This window comes from Strongylocentrotus purpuratus, unplaced genomic scaffold (assembly GCF_000002235.5).
Source record: "Strongylocentrotus purpuratus isolate Spur 01 unplaced genomic scaffold, Spur_5.0 spur5_scaffold_1, whole genome shotgun sequence".
NCBI classification, from domain to species: Eukaryota; Metazoa; Echinodermata; class Echinoidea; order Camarodonta; family Strongylocentrotidae; genus Strongylocentrotus; species Strongylocentrotus purpuratus.
Window position 1 is genome coordinate 2,690,751 of NW_022145594.1, and position 21,865 is coordinate 2,712,615.

At 37.4% G+C, this 21,865-nt stretch overlaps 3 protein-coding genes and 1 long non-coding RNA gene across 4 annotated transcripts; 1 reads left to right on the top strand and 3 right to left on the bottom strand.

Moving 5' to 3' along the window:
* Nucleotides 1–94: 94 nt before the first annotated feature.
* On the bottom strand, nt 95–2,662 carry LOC105446905 (E3 ubiquitin-protein ligase TRIM33-like). The gene is made up of 3 exons (XM_030977686.1): nt 2,027–2,662; nt 787–1,355; nt 95–620 (listed from the first exon to the last, which is right to left on the bottom strand). Exons 1-3 carry the CDS (start codon nt 2,660–2,662, stop codon nt 95–97), a joined length of 1,731 nt encoding a protein of 576 aa, XP_030833546.1.
* A 1,955-nt stretch (nt 2,663–4,617) lies between these two features.
* Nucleotides 4,618–5,825, top strand: LOC115920851. The gene is made up of 2 exons (XR_004062568.1): nt 4,618–4,768; nt 5,481–5,825. It is a non-coding gene; the product is annotated as an uncharacterized LOC115920851 (long non-coding RNA).
* Nucleotides 5,826–7,249: 1,424 nt separating this feature from the next.
* On the bottom strand, nt 7,250–12,428 carry LOC105438035. The gene is made up of 3 exons (XM_030977696.1): nt 12,084–12,428; nt 9,368–10,618; nt 7,250–7,267 (listed from the first exon to the last, which is right to left on the bottom strand). The coding sequence occupies exons 1-3, from the start codon at nt 12,426–12,428 to the stop codon at nt 7,250–7,252; spliced, it is 1,614 nt and encodes a 537-aa protein (XP_030833556.1).
* Nucleotides 12,429–17,818: 5,390 nt separating this feature from the next.
* On the bottom strand, nt 17,819–21,368 carry LOC105438036 (probable E3 ubiquitin-protein ligase MID2). Its single transcript, XM_030977700.1, has 2 exons — nt 20,733–21,368; nt 17,819–18,379 (listed from the first exon to the last, which is right to left on the bottom strand). Exons 1-2 carry the CDS (start codon nt 21,366–21,368, stop codon nt 17,819–17,821), a joined length of 1,197 nt encoding a protein of 398 aa, XP_030833560.1.
* Between the last annotated feature and the right edge of the window lie 497 nt (nt 21,369–21,865).

The window sequence follows — 21,865 nt, forward strand, 5'->3', positions numbered from 1 at the left end:
TAGAATATGACACATTATAAGCCCATATTAGAGTGGAGCTGGAGCAGAGAGGTTTACACATCAAGAATAATGGTAATAAAGAGTGTTAGATGGATTACAGTGATACTTTGATAAAATACAACTTCTTGTAACAAGCAAACGCGAGCATGTCTGGTGAAAGGGAAACCAAATAACACCAATAATGATCAAGTGTCATATTAATTATATTGAACTCAACTCTCTCCTTCAGGTTCAGACCATCAAGGTCATAGAGCCTGATCACCACGTTTCCATTCGGAACATCAACACTCGCTACATACACCCTGTCTTGCTCATCCACGGCAGCATACAGGTGGACACCGTCTGGAGCTTGTAGAGACTTACCAGCATTCCCATCCCTGTCATAGACCGTCACCACGCTTGGATCGGTGTAATCACATGAACTCGTGACGATCAAACCCGACCTGGTGCCAGATACCTGCTTCGTATCGTTGTGTTTTGTTGGAACAATGTGTTTGGGTGTGGATCCCGTCGGGTCATAGATATAGACTTTCTTCTCACTGCTAGCGATGAGGATTTCATCTGACGGACTTCTGTTAAGCCTAATAAATCCATTGGCGTTCACGTAAAAGGTTGATTTTCTGGATCCAATGGGAGAATATATGTGTGCTTGACTGCCAAATGTCGCTATGCATAACGACCTGTCTTGTTGAAACTCAAGATCATAGCATATCGCGTTACATGATATGTTTTCATACTGCTCATGTTTACCAGCTAAATCAATGATTATGTATACCATGTGTACACAGATATCCGATAGCTACACTGTTCTCAGAGTACGGGGTCATACCCACCATGCATCCCCGTAGATCTACACACTGAATGACTCGCAACTTGGGATCTGATTCTAAGATGCTCCCGAGGTCAAGACGAGTATCATCTGCAGGCTTGAACCTCTTCTCCTGTGCTCTCTTCGTAATGGCTGTCGCAGAAGTGTGATCAGTAGCCTCCTTCAGCATGGCAACCAGCTTCTCACAGAGCAAGGTATGAGCAGAAAGACTGTCCGTCTCGAGACCACCAAGTCTTTCATTAGCTACCAGTGTTATTGAACTACAAATACTCTTGATCTTCTGTCGATCGTTGGATTTCAAGACGTTGAGGTCGTCATCGAAACTACGCTTTACTATATTGATTTGCTCGATGAGATTTCGATGATTTTCTTCAAGCCCTTTGGCCTTGATGCTGTAGGCTTCACTGATATCGTTCAGTAGCTTTTTCACGGCAGTGTATACTTCCTGACGTTGTACTTCAACATTCTGAATGTTGTTCTCCAGTTCTGTCTTCTTAGCGGCACATCTCTTGACAAGGTCGTTCACCTAAACAAAACAAATAATAGAGAAGTGAAAAGAACATTTTCTGACTGAGTGTATGCTTAGTACATGGAGATGGTTTGAAAATGGAACACGGATTTGCATGCGCCTGAATTTTCAGAAATCCCCCCCCCCCCACACACACACACACATATTATTATACATCATATACGAGGACAGAGAAATTGAATACGTGATATTTCTGTTTTATTAAAAGGAAATCCAGCTCTTGTAATAAGTCAATTTGCATGAAAGCAGTAATATCATATAAACCGAACATAGATATGACAAATAATTATATTATTATCATCATAATAACAATCATCATCATGATAATAATAATAAGCAAATAAGTAGCGTAGGTGAAAGTGATGGGACAAACTATCACTTCCGAAGCGATCTGGATGTAGCTATCTTTCTGAAGCGAAATAGCTGCGGAAAGATAGCGTATACATTCAGATCGCCGAGGAAGTGTTAGTTTGCATAGTTTGATAGTTTGATTTTAAAAGGTTGGGAAAAAATGTGAAATCAATTTTGTCCCCCATTTGAATCATTGCAGGGGATCTTCTGTTTGTGCCCCATCCCCTCTTCTTCACATCTCGCTAAAGGTGCTCATAGAACCTTCCCCTGTCTGAATTGTACAAGTACACTTTTTTGTTTGATGAAATCACATTTACCTTTAGCCGCAAGTTTTGCTCGAAGTCAGTCTGATTCTTGATGTTGTGATTTTGATGACCGACGATCACACACTTGTAACAGACATGGACCTTACAATCTTCACAAAACATATCCCTGTTCTCTTGTTTGTGGATGCAGCACTTCTCAGGTAGGTCACCAATGCTGACCTTTCCGTCGATGATATCCTGTAAGGATACAATCTCATGACCTTCGAAGAATGATGTCAGGTGCTTATGGCCGAAGTCGCAATTAGTGCACATGTAGTTATTACACGTTCTGCAGAATGAGACAGCATCTTGATGAAACTTGCAAGCAGTGCATTTTGGACGCATCTCAAGGACAGCGTTCACATCTCCACAATTGGCGTGGTAATTGTCTACAAGTCCATTGACAGTCACATTGGTGAGGAAATCATCGACACGGTTCGCAGACAACTTGGTGATCTTCCTGCACAGAGGACATATCATGTGATCGAGATCCTGGTGGGACAGGTCATAGTTCTTGAGACATTTCCGACAGAAGGTGTGTCCGCATGAAGTCAGGATGGTTGCCTCGTCGAAGATATCAAGACATAGTGGACACGTCAGGTTTTCTGAAGAGCTTGTAGCTTTCTCGCTCTCGGTCTTCTCAGCCATTTCTTTAAATATCGAGTTTTTGGCTTATTACAAACAAGATCTCCTTCTACGCATAAATGCAATTTCCAATGAAACTTAAGAGTGTGATCAGCTAATGTGGACAAGAAGTCAACAGTACGTTCATGCAAGCACACTGGATCACACACTATAATATATGAGTCTACGTATTACTAACGAGTGCGTCCAATAACGTATGCATGCAGCTCAGTTCCAATGTCTAACGTTGATAACAAATATGTGTCGAAAGAAGTGCGAATAACTTTGAACTTTGAGCCGCTATTCAAGTGTACACATCAAATACAAATGTGTTTACAATGCTGAAGTCACGCCGCGTATAGCACCTATGAACTTATTGTCGGTAGTCATCATTTCTATCTATAGAGGGCGACTAATTAGTTTTTCAGTTGTGGATATATTGTTTTGGAGATCCTCTTTAGTAGAATTCTAGGTAAACGAGCAAACCTTTTATTTGCTTTTATATAAGCATATCTATGTTTGGAAGGGTAAAGGACGGTGACTACACTTGTAATATTTCACCCCTTCTATCTGCACTATTCTTCCTTTATCTCCTTCCATTTCTCTCATTCTCCCCCCTTTTCCAACAAAAAAGGGCACTTTCTGGGGAGAAAAAAGGGGCACCCACAAAGGTAGAATCTAAAGCAAAAATATACAATTTGTTGACGTTGGTAATACCCCTATTGTCCGAATACATTTCAGGGATGATTTTGTTTCTATTTTTAGATGATTTAAGATCCCGCTTAAGCATCATACTTTGCAGTTGAGCGTTATGGTGTGAATATCCATTTGGGAGTGAGCGAAGCGAGCGAGTTGAAATTTTAAGATTTGTAAGGCAGTGCAAAGAATTGCAGATTATAAAGAGGAAAAAACAATCGTGATGGGGTTTTAAGCACAATCTAATCATGAAAGAATGAAAAGACCTTTAAATGGAAACAAAATTATACCATCTATAAAATTTGGATGAAATTTAAGAAAAAGTTGCTCTTAGTCGCTTTAGATTAGGAGTACATTTGTTAATGAAAGGAAAAGGGGGCATTTATCCAAAGGGAAAAGGACACTTATTAGAAAAGAAAAGGAGCACGTTTCAACATAAAAAGGGGAACTATCTGAGGTGAAAATGGGGCACTTCTCGCAACTGATTAGGGGCACTAACTAGAGATGAAAAGGAGCACTTATAAGAAATGAATGGGAGTACTTATTTAAAAAAGGATTCACTTTGAGGGTATTCGAAAACATAGGAGGCACTGTACCCCCGCCCTCCTGGTCCACCGTTTCTGACGACTTCCATTTAATAATAATAACTTCAAACTTATCAAAGTATTGAATCATAAAATGTATTTCTTTATGCCAGAATAATATATACAAAGTTATATAACTGAACCAATCATTGTACAATGAAATTACCTAATCAACATAACAATTTACATGCACAATGATTTTGCATAGTATTTTATAGGAATTTTATATTATTTTCTAGACTTTTTAATGTACATAATACTACTACATTTTAATATATATATCACTCTTCAGTGACCGCACAATAGGCAAGGGGGGGGGGGGGGGGTCTGTCTATCATTTGCCTTCAAGTGAAAGCCTCCTCTGAGGATCTATGGAGAGTTCTCTTTTATTTGCATAATTTGTCGCGAAAAAAAAAATTGTATTCATAGTTTAACGATTGTTATCGTTTTGCTATAGAAACAAATCCTGGCAGGTCGAAATCGATATATATTTCTGATATCAATCGTTTAAATACCCCCCCCCCCAACTCGAAGGGGTCTGCTTTAACTTCTATACAATTTTATTTCATCTATTAACCCTTTAGACAGCTCTTTTCAAATGATTTAAAAGTCAGCTCTTCAATTAAAAAAATAATTCAATATCGATCTTGCCTCACAATTTCCTTACAGAGCAAAAGATTACCATGACTGCATTGGTCGCTACCCGAGTGATCCCGGGCCAGGGCCCCGCATGTGAGAGCAACTTCACCGTATCGTTCTTCATCCTAGCAGAACACAGCGCTAATCCTCCAGCTCCTAGTGATTATGATGTCTTCTTTAGTACCATCCCTGCTCATCGTGCTTACGTCAAGTAAGATGACATACATCTTAATAAATTATTATCTGGTGTAAATCTAGTCCGTTCCATTCCGTTCCGATTTCTACCCATATTGCAAAGACTAGCAAATGATTACGTGTTAGCGAGACAAAAAGCCTGTGGAAAAAACTCAACTTTGTGCTTGTGGATAACTTCAAACCGATTTGTAAGTGAGAGATGTAAGCGAAGGGGAAAAAGGAAACAATACTTTACCCTAGGCCTAAATATTTTAAGTTTTTGTCCTGAATCCTCTCACAATCAGTTCCATCAATTTTCCTCAGATTTCTGAACAGGACAACGAAATAGGTCTAACATTTGAAGGGGCACATACCACGATTACCTGGGCACCTTCTTTAATGTAATGAAGATATTTGAACACGATCGCAACCACTTTTGAGAAATCAACTCAGATCAGGGGCAATTAATTTCAGTACACCATTGCATATCCAGTAGAAATCATGTTCAGATTACGCTGCGATCATTGCAAGTGTAATGTTCGCACTTCTCAAAAGGTAAAATTGCCTTAATTTTTTTTCCTCTTCTCTCGAATGTACTAGAAGTTCAGATCGTACCATTTTTTTTTAAATTTTTTTTTTGGGGGGGAGGGGGGTTAAGTGGACATGGATCAGTTGTGCTCCAACGAAATCAAAGAATTACCTTGAATGATAAAACCCATTTTTCATTCAATATTTCATTCCAATCTCAGATCCTTTGGTAGTTTCGCGTCTCAAGATGACTGGATCCAGGCAGGTGCTGAATTAGGCCGTGCTCTCGACGCGTCACACTCATACGATAGTTCTTACTATTACACGGCTGGTTATGACAGTCCTTTCACCATTTTTAACCGACACAACAAGGTCTGGTTCGTCGCAAACTAAAGACTAACTTCAGTCAAATGTTTATCAAAGAACTGTTCTTAGTTTATTGTTTTATTTCTTGTATACAGTTATTCTCAACCATCATAGTGATTACGTAGTGAACATCGGGTACCATATAAACGTTATGAATAACGTGTAAATAGAATTATATAATAAATCTATGAATACCAAAATGTGATGTACCCTTTGCTTTGTAAAAAGATGTTTAAAAACAAATATGAGGAGCAGAGCGAAATGAGTCAGTTGGGAATGAAGGATGAAAGGAGTGTTACAGTATGATGCATAGGAGGGAAACAGTTCAATATGCATGACTCGGTCGGGTGAGCTGAAGAGAGAGAGAGGTGGGGAGGGGTAGTGAGAGGGAGAGGGAGAGAAAGAGAGGGAGAGGAGGATAAACAGAGTGAAAGAGAGATAGAGAGGAAGATCGAGCTTTACATCATAATATTATACAATGTATATAAATATATATCTATATATATAGAGAGAGAGAGAGAGAGAGAGATAAACCAAAGATAAGGAGAGAAGTGGAAAACATAAAGGCTGGAATTTACAAAGCAATGTGATTTAATCCTAAAACCGTGGTCTTTCCAACAACTTTTTCTGGGCGACCGAAAACGGCCAAAGAATGTGTGCAAGAAAAAATAGCCCGTTTTTCTCTGTCTTAGAAAAAATGTTTTAACCAGTATTTCTCTATTCTCCTTCTCCATTTTTGTGGGCGCCCATTGTAAATAGGTGGTTTCGAACACTGTGTAGGGTGAAACCATGATTGTGAATTCCAACCAAACTGTCTAGTATTGGACGATAACAAAGAAAGAACAAAACTGTCAAAACACAACATAAAATTGAGACTGTAATAGTTTTGACTTTTTTTTCTTATAATTTCTTTTAATATTAATAATCATTAGTAATCATAGCAAGGAAGACTCAACGCATAATTATGCACTTGAGTAGCTCATCTGTCAATTTTGCTGGCAGTCTGGAAGTTTACGCATCCTATGAAAAGAACTGGGGTTTCCCACAGTTGAATTGAATTGAATTGAATTGATTTATTGTCCATAACAAATGGAAATTCGTTGTTCACTGGTACATGTGTGTAACAAAAAATTTACAAAATTAAACAGATTATAAAACATAATAACAACATAACATCAATGGCGTTTCATCTAAGAGTAAATGAACACCTTTGAACGTATTGGCGGAATTCACCATTTTTAACTATAGAGGGCGACTTATTTAAGCTTTCAATAGTGGATATAGTGGATAGTATAGTATAGTGGATATAGTGGATACACTTTATTAGAATCCTGGATGATAGAGCAAGACATTTTATTTGCATTCATTTCTATATTTGGAAGAGCAATGGACGGTAACTACACTAGTTTATTACCCCCTCTTTCTTAAATATTCTTTCTTTATCTCCGTCTATTTCTCTCTTTCTCTTCCTCTTTCTCTGTCAACCATTAAATGACTCTTCCAGTGTCAATCAACAATACCGTGTGCATACAACAAAATAACGTGTATGTTGTTATAGGCTAGGTTTACAGCGTTGATACACTTACTATTTTCTAATAAAAAATATTTTAAAAAGAGGAAAATGCTAAAGGTACTTTACAAACTGTGTACAAAAACAGTACGGAGACCAGGAGTCTATATTGAAATAGTTGAACCGTTTTACCTATAAGAATCGACTTAAAAATGAAGTTGAGTTCTGGTCATGCGATTGCATTGTGAAAGAAAAGGTGTGGAATGGATCAGAAACAGTTGATCATGTAGCATGTAAGTATAAATGTGTACTGCAAGGGTCTGGAGTCATCAAAATCATAATCAATTTGCCCCAGTTTTTGTAAAGTAACAAGCACTGTACACAGAAAGATGTATATGGGACTACACAAAACGTGTCGGGGCTACTATAACCTCGATATCTTATCTTTCTATGCTCATTATTAAAAAAAGAACTTCATTTAATTAATTTACTTTTTAATTAAGGAACATTACATAACTACCTTGATCTAAGGAGACACGAACGAACGAACTCAGCCAGTATATATTTTCTACCAAAATTGTTTTGCAAAAGACATTTATTTGTAATCTTGAACATTCAGTGTAAGTTTCGTTTGATTCTGTGAGGATTCCTTTTTTTCTTCTTTTTTTTTACCAGAACTCAAGTTTAAGTAACAACATTTTCCATCGGATGTCGTTATCAGAAGATCGGTATAGATTTAATTCAATTTAAAGTAATTTTACCAAACTGAACTGAATTGAAGCGGTAATTATTATGAAAAGGAAACCTTCGAAATTTACATGTATTGTATTGTATTTATTAAACTTCATTGATGTATTTCAGTATTCTGTTTATAAACACATAAATCAAAAAATGTAATGTAACAAATCAATATTCTGTTTGTAAACATATATATCATATAAATCAATTTACAATGCAATGTATATAGCAAAACAGAAGGGAAATTATATACAGCAGAAGCACTCTTTTTTTCTTCTTGTAATAACATGACATATAATTCATAAAGTACATAATAAAGTGTGACATAATACATCCGAAGATTTAGATATATAAAACCTAATATAGCAATTGTCTACATAAATTATAACTCATGCTATATAAACTAGGAAAATGAGGTACATGGAATGCCTAAAACAAATGACGTAATAGCACTTATACATATATGCGACGTGCTGTAAAATTGGACCAAAAACATAAGACTGAACATTTTTACTTTGTTATTACATAGTATCTATAAGTTAACATGAAATATGCAAAATTACATTACCAATTCATTATAACAAAAATGTAGTAAACGTTTACAAAAATATCATAACATTCTTACTTTACATAGGATGTTAAGTCAAGAAATATAACTTCCGAAGGTTAAACTAGGCCTAATTTGTTTTAAATACTGTACATTGTTCTTTTCTATATCAAAGCAAACTAATCAGTCACATTATCAGTTCTCAGAGCTTTCAATTTAATGGCTTTTCAGACAGGGTACAAAGTGAATACGAAGGAATTTTTGTGGGATTAGGCAAGTTTACTGTAACATCCACACGAAAGTTATAGTGATATTATACAATGAAAACAAAATAATGATACCAATAACTTGACAGGAGAACCCGTGAAAGCTTAAAAGCTTATTTACAATAGGGTCCCATCTACAATGTCAGTATTAATTATTTCGTCGTTTAAAGATACACAAATAATCACCATAAAATGCAGCAAAAAATGATCGCAACATTAACAAAAACAACATGAGTGAAATAACACTGATAAGAAGTTAATCAATATCTTACCAATTTTCAAGTTGTTCATTATGATATCATATCACTGGCTTTCAGAAAATATCTAAGATAAACGATTAAACACTTTACATACTATTTTTAGAGAGGGAAGTTATAATTGTATTGGATAAGGACAACGGTATTCAGGCAAATGAAATCTATCGAGAGAATAGGCATCTTCTAATTGGTTAGTTATCAAAAAAATAAACAATGGAATATGACACATTATAGGCCCATATGAGAGTGGAGCCGGAACAGAGAGGTATACACACCAACAATAATGGTAATATAGAGTGTGAGATGGATTACAGTGATACTTTGATAACATACAACTTACCGCCAGCAGCAAACGCGAGCATATCTGGAGAGAGAGAGAAGCCAAGTAACACCAACAAGAAGTAGCAAGCCTGAGATTAAGTACATTGAACTCAACTCTCTCAATCATGTTCAGACCATCAAGGTCATAGAGCCTAATCACCACGTTACCATTCATACCATCAACACTCGCTACATACACCCTGTCCTGCTCATCCACGGCAGCATACAGGTAGACCCTGTTTGAAGCTTGTAAAGACTTGCCAGCTTTCCCTTTCCGGTCATACACCGTCACCACGCTTGGATTGGTGTTACATGAACTCGTGACGAACAAACCCGACCTGGTGGCAGATATCTGCTTCGTCTTGTTGTGTTTTGTTGGAACAATGTGTTTGTGTGTGGATCCCGTCGGGTCATAGATATAGACTTGCTTCTCATTGTCAGCGATGACGATTTCATCTGATGGACTTCTGTTTAGTATGAGAAGGCCACTGCCTATCATGGGCATAGTTGATTTCCTGGAACCATTGGGAGAAAATATGTGCGCTTGTTTGTCACTCGTCGCTATGCATAACGACCTGTTTTGTTGAAACACAAGACCATAGCATATCATGTTACTTGGTATGTTTGTATACTGCTCTTGTTTACCAGCTGAATCAATGATATCGATACCAGGTATACACAGATATCCGATAGCTACACTGTCCTTAGAGTACGGGGTCATATCCCACATAGCTCCCCGTAGATCTACACACTGAATAACTTGCAACTTGGGTTCTGATTCTAAGACGCTCCCGAGGTCAAGACGAGTATCATCTGCAGACTTGAACGTCTTCGTCTGTGTTTTCCTCCTCATGGCAGCCGCAGAAGTATGATCAGTAGCTGATCCTGAGATGCTCCCGAGTTCAAGACGAGTATCATCTGCAGGCTTGAACCTCTTCTCCTGTGCTTTCTTCGCAACGGCTGCCACAGAAGTGTGATCAGTAGCCTCCTTCAGCATGGCATCCAGCTCCTCACATAACAAGGTATGAGCAGACAGACTGTCTTTCTCAAGACGACCCAGTCTGTCATTAGCTACCAGTGTCAGTGAACTACGAATACTCTTGATCTTCTGTCGATCGTTGGATTTCAAGACGTTGAGGTCGTGATCGAAACTCCGCTTTACTACATTGATTTGCTCGATGAGATTACGATGATTTTCTTCAAGTTCTTTGGCCTTGATGCTGTAGGCTTGACTGACATCGTCCAGTAGTTTCTGCACGGCATTGTAAACCTCATGGCGTTGTACTTCAACATTCTGAATGTTTTTCTCCAGTTCAGTCTTCTTGGCGGCACATCGCTGGACAAGGTCGTTCACCTAAATATAAACAAATGGAGAAGTGAAAAGAACATTTTGTAACTATAGATGTATGCTTAAACTACATGGCGATGGTTGGAAAATGAAACACGATTTTGCACGCGCCTGAAGTTTTAGAAAAATACCCCCACATCATCATAATCATACGAGGACAGAGGACAGAGGAATTAAATACATTGTTTTTCTGCTTTCTTAAAAGGTAATCCATATCTTGTAATTAGTCTGCATGTATGAAAGCAGTAATATTCAACAAAAGAAAGGACATTGCATTTCTCTTTTTTTTGTAGTTTTGGTTTCATAGAAGGTAGTATTTTGGCACTTATTTAAAAATAAAAAAAAAACAGATTTAAGATATTGTCAAATTGAAACATACTTAAGTTTTTTATTTTGATAATGACATAAAATACCTCATTTGAAAGGGTTTTTAATAATATTAAGAAATGTAAAGCTCGACTGAAAATGTACTGTTACGCGAGGGAGTATAGCGACCGAGCGAAACAATTGCTTCTGAGAAATTGAATAGTGTAATCAAGCAAAGTGTGAAACACCGCAGAAAATCCCAGCCTACTTCGAAATAATGATTTACATAAGAGTGAGCTTATGCAGGCAACAGAAAGAGAGGGGGTGGGCCAAAGTGTTGTCTCACCCCATTTACTAGAGAGAGAAGCGTTGATCTTCACACCCTATCCGTTTCAAGAGCATTTATAGTAGACGGGGTTGGCACAATGATAAGAAACATTCCAGCTATTCAAATGCGAGGAACTGAGGAAGCCTAGTCACTGAGAGGAAAAGGGTAGCCTTATGGAAAGTTGAAACCGTACTTTAGACCACTTAAATGCTGTTTTATTCATCATTATTGCCTAATACAATTGTGCTATTGCTTTGCGAGGCGGGCGGGGCCTTTGCCTGCTCCCCTTTTATAAAGGAAAGCTCTAACCGAATACTTCGGGATTTTGGCGTAGATCGTTTCTACGGGATAATTTTTTTAAAATTGAGAGAGAGAGAGCATCTAAGCGACATAGTTAGCGGAAACTAAGATTGTGGAACGTAAAAAATCCCCCTCCTTACATAGAGTGTAACACCTGTCCACCCAATTCCATGTATGAACTCAACTGCCACCCTCCCCCCCCCCCCCCTCGCCACTTGTTTTTGTCATATGAAACCACATTTACCTTTAGCCGTTACTCTTGCTCAAAGTCAGCCCGATTCTTGATGTTGTGATTCTGATGACCGACTATCACGCACTTGTGACAGATATGGACCTTACAATCCTCACAAAACATATCTCTGTTCTCTTGTTTGTGGATGCAGCACTTCTCAGGCAGGTGACCAATGCTGACCTTACCGTCGATGATATCCTGTAAGGATACAATCTCATGACCTTCAAAGAATGATGTCAGGTGCTTATGGCCGGAGTCGCAATTATAGTGCACATATAGTTATTACACGTTCTGCAGAATGAGACAGCATCTTGATGAAACTTGCAAGCAGTACATTTTAGACGCATCTCAAGGACAGCGTTCATTCCTCCACACTTGGCGTGGTAATTGTCTACAAGTCCGTTGACAGTCACATTGGTAAGAAAATCATCGACACGGTTCGCAGACAACTTGGTGATCTTCCTGCACAGAGGACAGATCATGTGATCGAGATCCTGGTGGGACAGATCATAGTTCTTGAGACATTTCCGACAGAAGGTGTGTCCGCATGAAGTCAGGATGGTTGCCTCGTCGAAGATATCAAGACATAGTGGACATGTCAGGTTCTCTGAAGAGCTTGGAGCTTTCTCTTCCCCGGCCTTCTCAGCCATTTCTAGTTTTTGGCTTATTACAGACACGAGCACATTCTACGCATATATGCAATTTCCAATGCAACTTAAAAGTGTGATGAGCTAATGTGTACTAGAAGTCAACTGTTAGTTCATAACAGCTTCCTGGTTCATGCAAGCACACCGGAACATGAATTATATATGCAATGACGTAGTAGATTGTACCAATATCCTGATTCTACGTAACGAGTGCGTCCAATAACGTACTGCAAGCAGTTCTGTACCTATTTCTCACGTTGATTGCAAATATGTGTCAAAAGAAGTGCGAATAACTTTGATCAAAAGTACTGAGTCGCTATGCAAGTTTACACACCTATATTTCTTCATAATAAGGAGGTTGAACAGGTGAAGGAGTACAAGTACCTGGGAAGCATAGTTACCAACACTTTAGACTGGACTAAAAACACACTAACATTGTGTAAGAAGGGAAACCAAACACTCTACTTTCTGAGAATGATGAACAATATTCACGTTGACAGAACAATTTTGGTTTTGTTCTATCAGTCATTAATACAAAGCATTTTAACATACAACGTGATTTGCTGTTACGGAAATGGGACCCAGAAAAACCGGACTCGCTTACGGTGAGTGGCACAGAGAGTGATAGGGCATGATCTGACTGATATAAACTCTTTGTTCGAACAGAGACTCATGTCCAAAACAAACAAAATCATGAAAGATCAAAGTCACCCTCTCAACACCCAGTATTCTTTCAACCGTTCTGGAATTCGATTAAACGTCCCACGCACAAACAGAGCACGCTTCCGCCAATCCTTCGTACCAAACTCTATCCACATGTTCAACCAATTCGTTAAGAGATAATAATAATAATAATAATAATAATAATAATAATAATAATAATAATAATAATAATAATAATAATAATAATATTAATAATAATAACAATAGCAATAATGATCATAATTATTTGAACTTATAAACTGTTATTGAATTTATAAACTGTCATCATAAAAGTATTTCAAAGATACTTTTAATCATCTAATCAAGTTTAACAATTCTGGATGACTTAAACAATTTTGTATTATTTATGTGAAATGACGAGACCTTTTCTGTTCTGAAACTGTTTGCTTAATTGTTCATATGTTCATATTATTGTACTCTGTTTCTCGTATCATTGTAATGCTGGTGGAAAGCATATTTCCACATTGTGGACGAATAAATCAAATCAATCAATTAATCATCAATCAATACAAATGTGATTACAATACTAAACACACACTTTATTTGTTCGTCTGTGAATATCATGCAGTTTGCGCATCCTATATTAGAAGTGGGTTTTCCCACAAAGAGCTCGCGTCGCGTATAGCACCTTTGAACTTATTGTCGGTAGTCATAATTTCCATCTATAGAGGGCGACTAATTAGTTTTCAGTTACGGATATATTGTGTTGGAGATCCACTTTAGTAGATTCCTAGGTAAACGAGCAACACATTTTATTTGCTTTTATATAAGCCTATCTATGTTTGGAGGGGTAAAGGACGGTGACTACACTTGTAATATTTCAACCCTTCTATCTGCACTATTCTTCCTTTATCTCCTTCCATTTCTCTCATTCTCTTTCCTTTTCCAACAAAAAGGGGCACTTTCTGGAAAGAAAAAGGGGCACCCACAAAGGTAGAAACTAAGAGCGAAAAATGTCAATGTTTAAACATTGGTAATACCCCTCTGATTACATTTCAGGGATGATTTTTTTTCTTCTCTCTTTAGATGGTCAAAGATCCTGCTTAAGCATCATACTTTGCAGTTGAATGTAAAGGTCTGAATATCCATTTGCGAGCGAGCGGGTAGAAATTTTAAAATTTGTGAGGCAGTGCAAAGAATTGCAGATTATAAAGAGGAAAAAACAATCCTGATGGGTTTTAAGCACAATTTAATGATGAAAGAATGAAAAGAGCATTAATAAGATACAAAATTATACCAACCATAAAATTTGGGTGAAATCATGTTCAGATTACGTAATACGCGATCATTGCAAGTGTAATGTTCGCACATTTCAAAAGGTAAATTGCCTTAATTTGATTTTTTCTTCTCTCGAATGTACTAGAAGTTCCGATCGTACTATTTCTGGGAGTGAGGGTTCAAGGGGACATGGAACAGTTGTGCTCTAATGAAATCAAAGAATTTCGTTGAATATTAAAACTCATTTTTCATTCAATATTTCATTCCGATCTCAGATCCTTTAGTGGTTTCGCGTCTCAAGATGACTGGATCCAGGCTGGTGTTGAATTAGGCCGTGCTCTCGACGCGTCACACCCATACGATAGTTCTTACTATTGCACGGCTGGTTATGATAGTCCTTTCACCATCTTTAACTGACACAACGAGGTCTTGTTCGTCGCAAACTAAAGACTAAAATGTTTCTCAAATGTTTTATTTCTTGTATACAATTATTCTTAACCACCATAGTGACTACGTAATGTATCATTATAAAAGTTATGAATAACGTGTAAATATAATTATTTAATACATCTATGAATACCTAAATAGAAGTAAAAGAAGTTTAATAACAAATATCTATTTCATATGAAATATGGACAAAAAGGTAGAAGGGGGTATGAGGAGCAGAGCGAAATGAGTCAGTTTGGGATGAAGGATGAAAGGAGTGTTAGAGTATGATGTATAGGAGGAAAACAAGGAAATATGCATGACAGGGTAGAATGAGCTGAAGAGAGAGAGAGAGAAAGGGAGGGAAAGAGGGGGTGGGGAGGGGTGGTGAGAGGGAGAGAATGAGAGAGAGAGAGACAGAGAGATATAATTATATAGAAAAAGAGAAAAGAGAAAGATAGAGGAGTGGGGACAGTAAGAGAGGAAAGAGAAGGATATTGGGGAATGCAATAGTCACTATTCAGAAGAAAGCTTTTAAGTCTCCTTTTGAAAATTTGTATCGAATTACACTGTATGATATCATTTGAAAGAGAATTCCACAGTTTTTTACCTGTAAAAAGAAATGTCTTTTGTGCAAACGATGTTCAATTCAATGGTAGATGAAAAGAGCTCGCCTGGCGAGTAAAGTAACTATGAATCGAATAATTTCTTACGAACATACCATTAAAAGGCAAAGATAATTATTTAGTGTTCAGCTTGTACATTAACTGTCAAAGCTGAAAAGTATACAAGTCTTTAATTTTCAAAATGTTATTATTAACAACAAGATTATTCGTGTGTGACCGGAAATCTGCATTATTGATAATAATAAGAATCGCTCTTTTTTGTAATATAAAGAGTCTATTAATTTAGGAAGTTGCTGCACTGCCCCATGCGATAAGCCCGTAGTTCAAGTAAGGAATAATAAGCGTAAAATACAAGGATAACATAATTTAAAGGGGTATTAAGTGTCTTAACTTGCTATAACTTAGTAATCATAGCACGGAAGACTCTACACATAGTTATGCACTTGAGTAGATCGTCTGTCAATATTATGCAGTTTGCGCATCCTATGAATAGAATTGAGTATTCCACCAGAGTATATAAGCACCTTTGAACTTATTGGCGGTAATCATCATTTCTATCTATAGAGGGCGACTTATTTAAGCTTTCAATAATGGATATATTATGATTACGTTGGAATTACACTTTAGTAGAATCCTGGATGATAGAGAAAGACATTTTAGTTGCTTTCACTACTATATTTGGAAGAGCAATGGACGGCAACTACACTTGTTTATTATCCCCTCTTTCTTAACTATTCTTTCTTTATCTCCGTCCATTTCTCTCTTTCTCTTCCTCTTTCTCTGTCAACCATTGAAGGACTCTTCCAGTGTCAATCAACAATACCGTGTACAATACAGCAAATAATATGTATGCAGTTATAGGCTAGGTTTACAGCGTATACATAATAATAATAATAATAATACATCACATTTATAACGCGATAAATACATTGTTTCTAGGCGCAGTGGTGCTGTTGTCCCAGCAGCCATTAAGTGAAGCAATGTCCTTACACGAAATAAAGTCGGGACGACAGAACCACGAATACACAATATTATTCAGTACAAAATTACAGTATTACTATTTTCGAATAAAAATGAAAAAATGAGGAAAATGCTAAAGGTACTTTGCAAACTGTGTACAAAAACAGTATGGAGACCAGGAGTCTATATTGAAATAGTTGCATCGTTTTACCCATAAGAATCGACTTAAGTAACTTCATTTTCCATCGGATGCCATTATCAGAAGAACTGTATAGATTTAATTCAATTTAATCTAATTTTACCAAGCTGAACTGAATTGAAGCGGTAATTATTATGAAAAGGAAAACATCGAAATGTACATGTATTGTATTGTATTTATGAAACTTCATTGATGTATTTCAGTGTTCTGTTTATAAACATATAAATCAATTTACAATGTAATGTAACAAATCAATATTCTGTTTGTAAACATTTATATCATATACATCAACTTACAATGCAATGTATATAGCAAAAACAGAAGGGAAATTATATACAGCGGAAGCACTCTTTTTTCTTCTTGTAATAACATGACATATAATGCATAAAGTACATAATACAGTGTAACATAATACATCCGAATATTTAGAAACATAAAACCTAATATAGTAATTGACTACATAAATTATAACTCATGCTATATAAACTAGGTAAATGAGGTACATGGAATGCCTAAAACAAATGACGTAGTAGTACTTATACATAAATGCGACGTACTGTAAAATTGAACCAAAAACATAAGATTGAAAATGTTTACTTTGCTATTACATAGTATCTAAAAATTGACATGAAATATGCAAAATTAAATTACCAATTCATTATAACAAAAATGTAGTAAAAGTTTACAAAAATATCATAATATTCTTACATTACATAGGATGTTAAGTCAAGAAACATAACTTCCGAAGGTTAAACTAGGCCTAACACTGTACATTGTTCTTTTCTATATCAAAGCAAACTAATCAGTCACATTATCAGTTCCCAGAGCTTTCAATTTTATGGCTTAACAGACAGAATGCAAAGTGAATACGAAGGAATTGTTGAGGGAATGTAGTAACCATGGTCCTCCAAGGATTATTTTAAATTTGATTTGATGTATAAGGCAAGTATAATGTTATATCCATACGAAGAGTATCGTGATATTGTACAATAAAAATAAAATAATGATACCAATAACTTGACTGGATAACCCTTGAAAGCTTAAAAGCTTGTTTACAATAGGGTCCTATTTACAATGTCAGTATTAATTATTTCGTCATTTAAAGATACAAAATAATCCTGTTTACCAGCCGAATCAATGATATCTATACCATGTGCATTACAATATCCGATTGCTACACTGAGTACGGGATCATACCCGACATGCTTCCCCAACTCTCATATCCCTGCTTCCCCGTAGATCTACACACTGTCAAAACGTGTATCATCTGCAGACGTCTTCTTCTGTGCTTTCCTCCTAATGGCTGCAGCAGACGTGTGATCAGTAGCTGATTCTGAGATGCTCCCGAGTTCAAGACGAGTATCATCTGCAGGCTTGAACCTCTTATTCCTAGCTTTCTTCGTAATGGCTGCCGCAGAAGTGTGATCAGTAGCCTCCTTCAGCATGGCATCCAGCTCCTCACATAGCAAGGTATGAGCAGACAGACTGTCTGTCTCAAGTCTACCCAGTCTGTCATTAGCTACCAGTGTTATTGAACTACAAATGCTCTTGATCTTCTGTCGATCGTTGGATTTCAGGACGTTGAGGTCGTCATCGAATTTCCGCTTTACTACATTGATTTGCTCGATAAGATTTCGATGATTTTCTTCAAGCTCTTTGGCCTTGATGCTGTAGGCTTGACTGACATCGTCCATCAGTTTCTGCGCGGCAGTGTATACTTCATGGCGTTGTACTTCAACGTTCTGAATGTTCTTCTCCAGTTCTGTCTTCTTAGCGGCACATCGCTGGACAAGGTCGTTCACCTAAACAAAACAAATAATAGAGAAGCGAAAAGTACATTTTCTGATTAAGATGTATGCTAATACATGAAGATGGTATGCAATTTAAACACATATTTTGCACGCGCCTGATGTTTCAGAAAAAATACCTCCCCCCTCCCCCTCCCACATTATCATTTATCATAAGAGGACAGTTACATTGTTTGTCTGCTTTTCTTAAAAGGCAATGCAACTCTTGTAATAAGTCCATTGGTATGGAAGCAGTAATATTATATATAGAGAATGGTAATAGTAGTATTATCATGATAACAATAATCATCATGATGATAATATTGGTAAATCGAAATCATTAAATAAATGTAATAATAATAATAATAATGATAGCAATATAATGAATATAAAAAGAATAATCAAAATACTACTTATATTACAAATTTTAGTGATAGTGATAATGATGATGGGGCAAAAAATATTGACTAATGAATGACTACGCTTATTACCTTCGAATAGCCCCCCCCCCCCCCCAGCAACAAACAACATTTTTCTTTCATTCGAATTTGTCTTGTTAGTTTTAGTAAACAAAAGAGAGAAAAAAGGTCATTGCTTTCCTCGTATTGTGTAGAATTGGATAAGAGTAAATTTAAAATATTTACAAATTGAAGTTTACTTAAAGTTATTATATTATTCATGGCATAATATATCTCATATTAAAGTGCTTAAATAATATCAAGGATCATATAGCTCATCAGAAAGTTTACTATTACGCGAGGGAGGACGACCGATCGAGAAAAAAAATGCTTCTGTGAAATTGAAAAGTGTAATCAAGTATAGTTTGAAACACCACGGATAATCCCAGCTGATACTTCGAAATAATGATTTACATAAGACTGAGCATATGCAAGCAACAGAAAGAGCTTCATGTCTTGTGAGAGGGGTGGACAAACGCGTAGTCACATCCCCTTTCAGTAGCGTACGAAGGATTTTTTCGAGGGGAGGGGGGGAGCTCTAGAAATGTGAAAATCGCGCCAATTTGTTTTGCTACAACTCAGGCAACCGCTGAATGAGCGAGGGGGGGGGGGGGGTAAGAGCACTTTTTTGTGGGGGGGGGGGATCCCGGAAATAATTTGGCCGACCGTTTCTTCGTTCAGCTAGACTGTGGGATGACCACTGAAATTGTGAATTTCATTGGGGCGGCAAATGCATCCACGCTTCTCTGACATGATAATATGTAATATTAGTTATTAGACGAGAGATAATTCTAGAATTTTGAACGGTACACTTTGTTTTTGAGAACCTCTTTTGTATGGTTTTACTTCTACTGCAACATTAATGATGTCAACAGTTTCCTCTGGCAAGGGAGGACAAAAAAAGCATATTCTCATTTGTTTGTAGAAATATTTGGCTTTTTGATAGGGAGAGGGCAGAAATAATTTTGCACTGTCCAAGATAGTAAGTAATATGCCCCTCTTTTAGTACCTCTAGGAGACATGCATTCTACAGTATGAACATAGGCTCACACCTCTTTCCATATTTTGTAAGGGAGGGTAGCGACAAATAACTGATAACATTTAGGTTTTGGAATGGTTATGCTTTACATTTTAGAGGATTTATCTGCTGATTGAGCTTAACTGAAAAATATAAGTTGTCAGGGGGGGGGGGGGGGTCACATTTTCCCCCAACCCTTTGATAGATAGGAATATCTTCTCACATGCTTCCGGTGTCTATGAAGTACATATTAGGGACTTTTAGATTCGCACGAAGACAATAGGGATTGCTACGATCGACGTCCTTTGAATGCACTGCCTTGAATGGACGTCACACGTTTCAGTCCACGCAAATCTAAAAGTCCCTATTGTAGACATGTAGACAGGTTTACACCAGGGCCCCGTCTCACAAAGAGTTACGATTGATCCAAATCAATCACAAGTTTTTCTTAGGTACATAGTTGCGATTGATATCAACTTTTTGCAAGACGGGGTCCGGGTCTATTAGTATAGCGCCCTAAGGCGGGCCCCTTGGTACTCATCTGACCGTTATCTAGTGCCTATTGTAGATAGGTAGACAGGTAAACACTAGGGCCCCGTCTCACAAAGAGGAATGGAAGATGTTGGTTTTAAAATGCTAACAAAAATAAATTTCAGCGTACTTGATAGCTTAACAAAATGCAAAGGAAGTACATCTAAATTGTGTTATTTTCGAGGGGCAGGGAAGGGGTATGAAACCAATTTAGCCCATTTTGTAATCATTGCAGGGGGCATCTTATCTTCCTCTGCCCCCCCCCCCCTGCCTTCCCCGCTACCGGGGCTCATTTTAGCTTCCCATGTCTGAATTGTACAAGTACACCTTTTTTGTTTTTGTCAAATGAAACCACATTTACCTTTAGCCGTAGCTCTTGCTCGAAGTCAGCCTGATTCTTGATGTTATGATTTTGATGACCGACGATCACGCACTTGAGACAAACATGGACCTTACAATCCCCACAAAACATATCTCTGTTCTCTTGTCTGTGGATGCAGCACTTCTCAGATAGATGACCAATGCTGACCTTCCCGTCGATGATATCCTGTAAGGACACAATCTCATGACATTCAAAGAATGATGTCAGCTGCTTATGGCTGTAGTCGCAATTAGTACACATGTAGTTATTACACGTTCTGCAGAATGAAACAGCATCTTGATGAAACTTGCAAGCAGTGCATTTTGGACGCATCTCAAGGACAGCGTTCATCCCTCCACACTTGACATGGTAATTGTCTACAAGTCCGTTGACAGTCACATTGGTGAGGAAATCATCGACACGGTTCGCAGACAATTTTGTGATCTTCCTGCAGAGAGGACATATCATGTGATCGAGATCCTGGTGGGACAGGTCATAGTTTTTTAGACATTTCCGACAGAAGGTGTGTCCGCATGAAGTCAGGATGGTTGCCTCGTCGAAGATATCAAGACAAAGTGGACACGTCAGGTTCTCTGAAGAGCTTGGAGCTTTCTCTTCTTCTGTCTTCTCAGCCATTTCTCCAAATATCTGATTGTTGGCTTATTACAGACACGAGCTCATTCTACGCATAATATGAAACTTCCAATGCAACTTAAAAGTGTGATCAGCTAATGTGAACTAGAAGAGTCAACAATATGTTCATATGCAAGCACACAGGAGCACATACTTTTTGCAGTGACGTAGTAGATTGTACCAATATCCTGAGTCTCCGTAACGAGTGCGTCCTATAACTACATACAGTTCTGTACCAATTTCATATAAATATGTGTCAAAAGAACTTTGATAAAAAGTACTGAGTCCCTTGGTCAGAATAGAGTTAGAGACTATTTGACGGTTTGCGTCATATCACCATATGGGACGAATATAATAACGGAGGCCATCTTCACACGTTGAATAGTGGAAAACACCCAATCAACCGATAATATAGACATCTGGGTGGGAATCCTTTGTTGCTTGAATGCTAGCAATCCTTTGTACGTTAACACGAGAAAAAAAACACTGCAAGAGAAAAA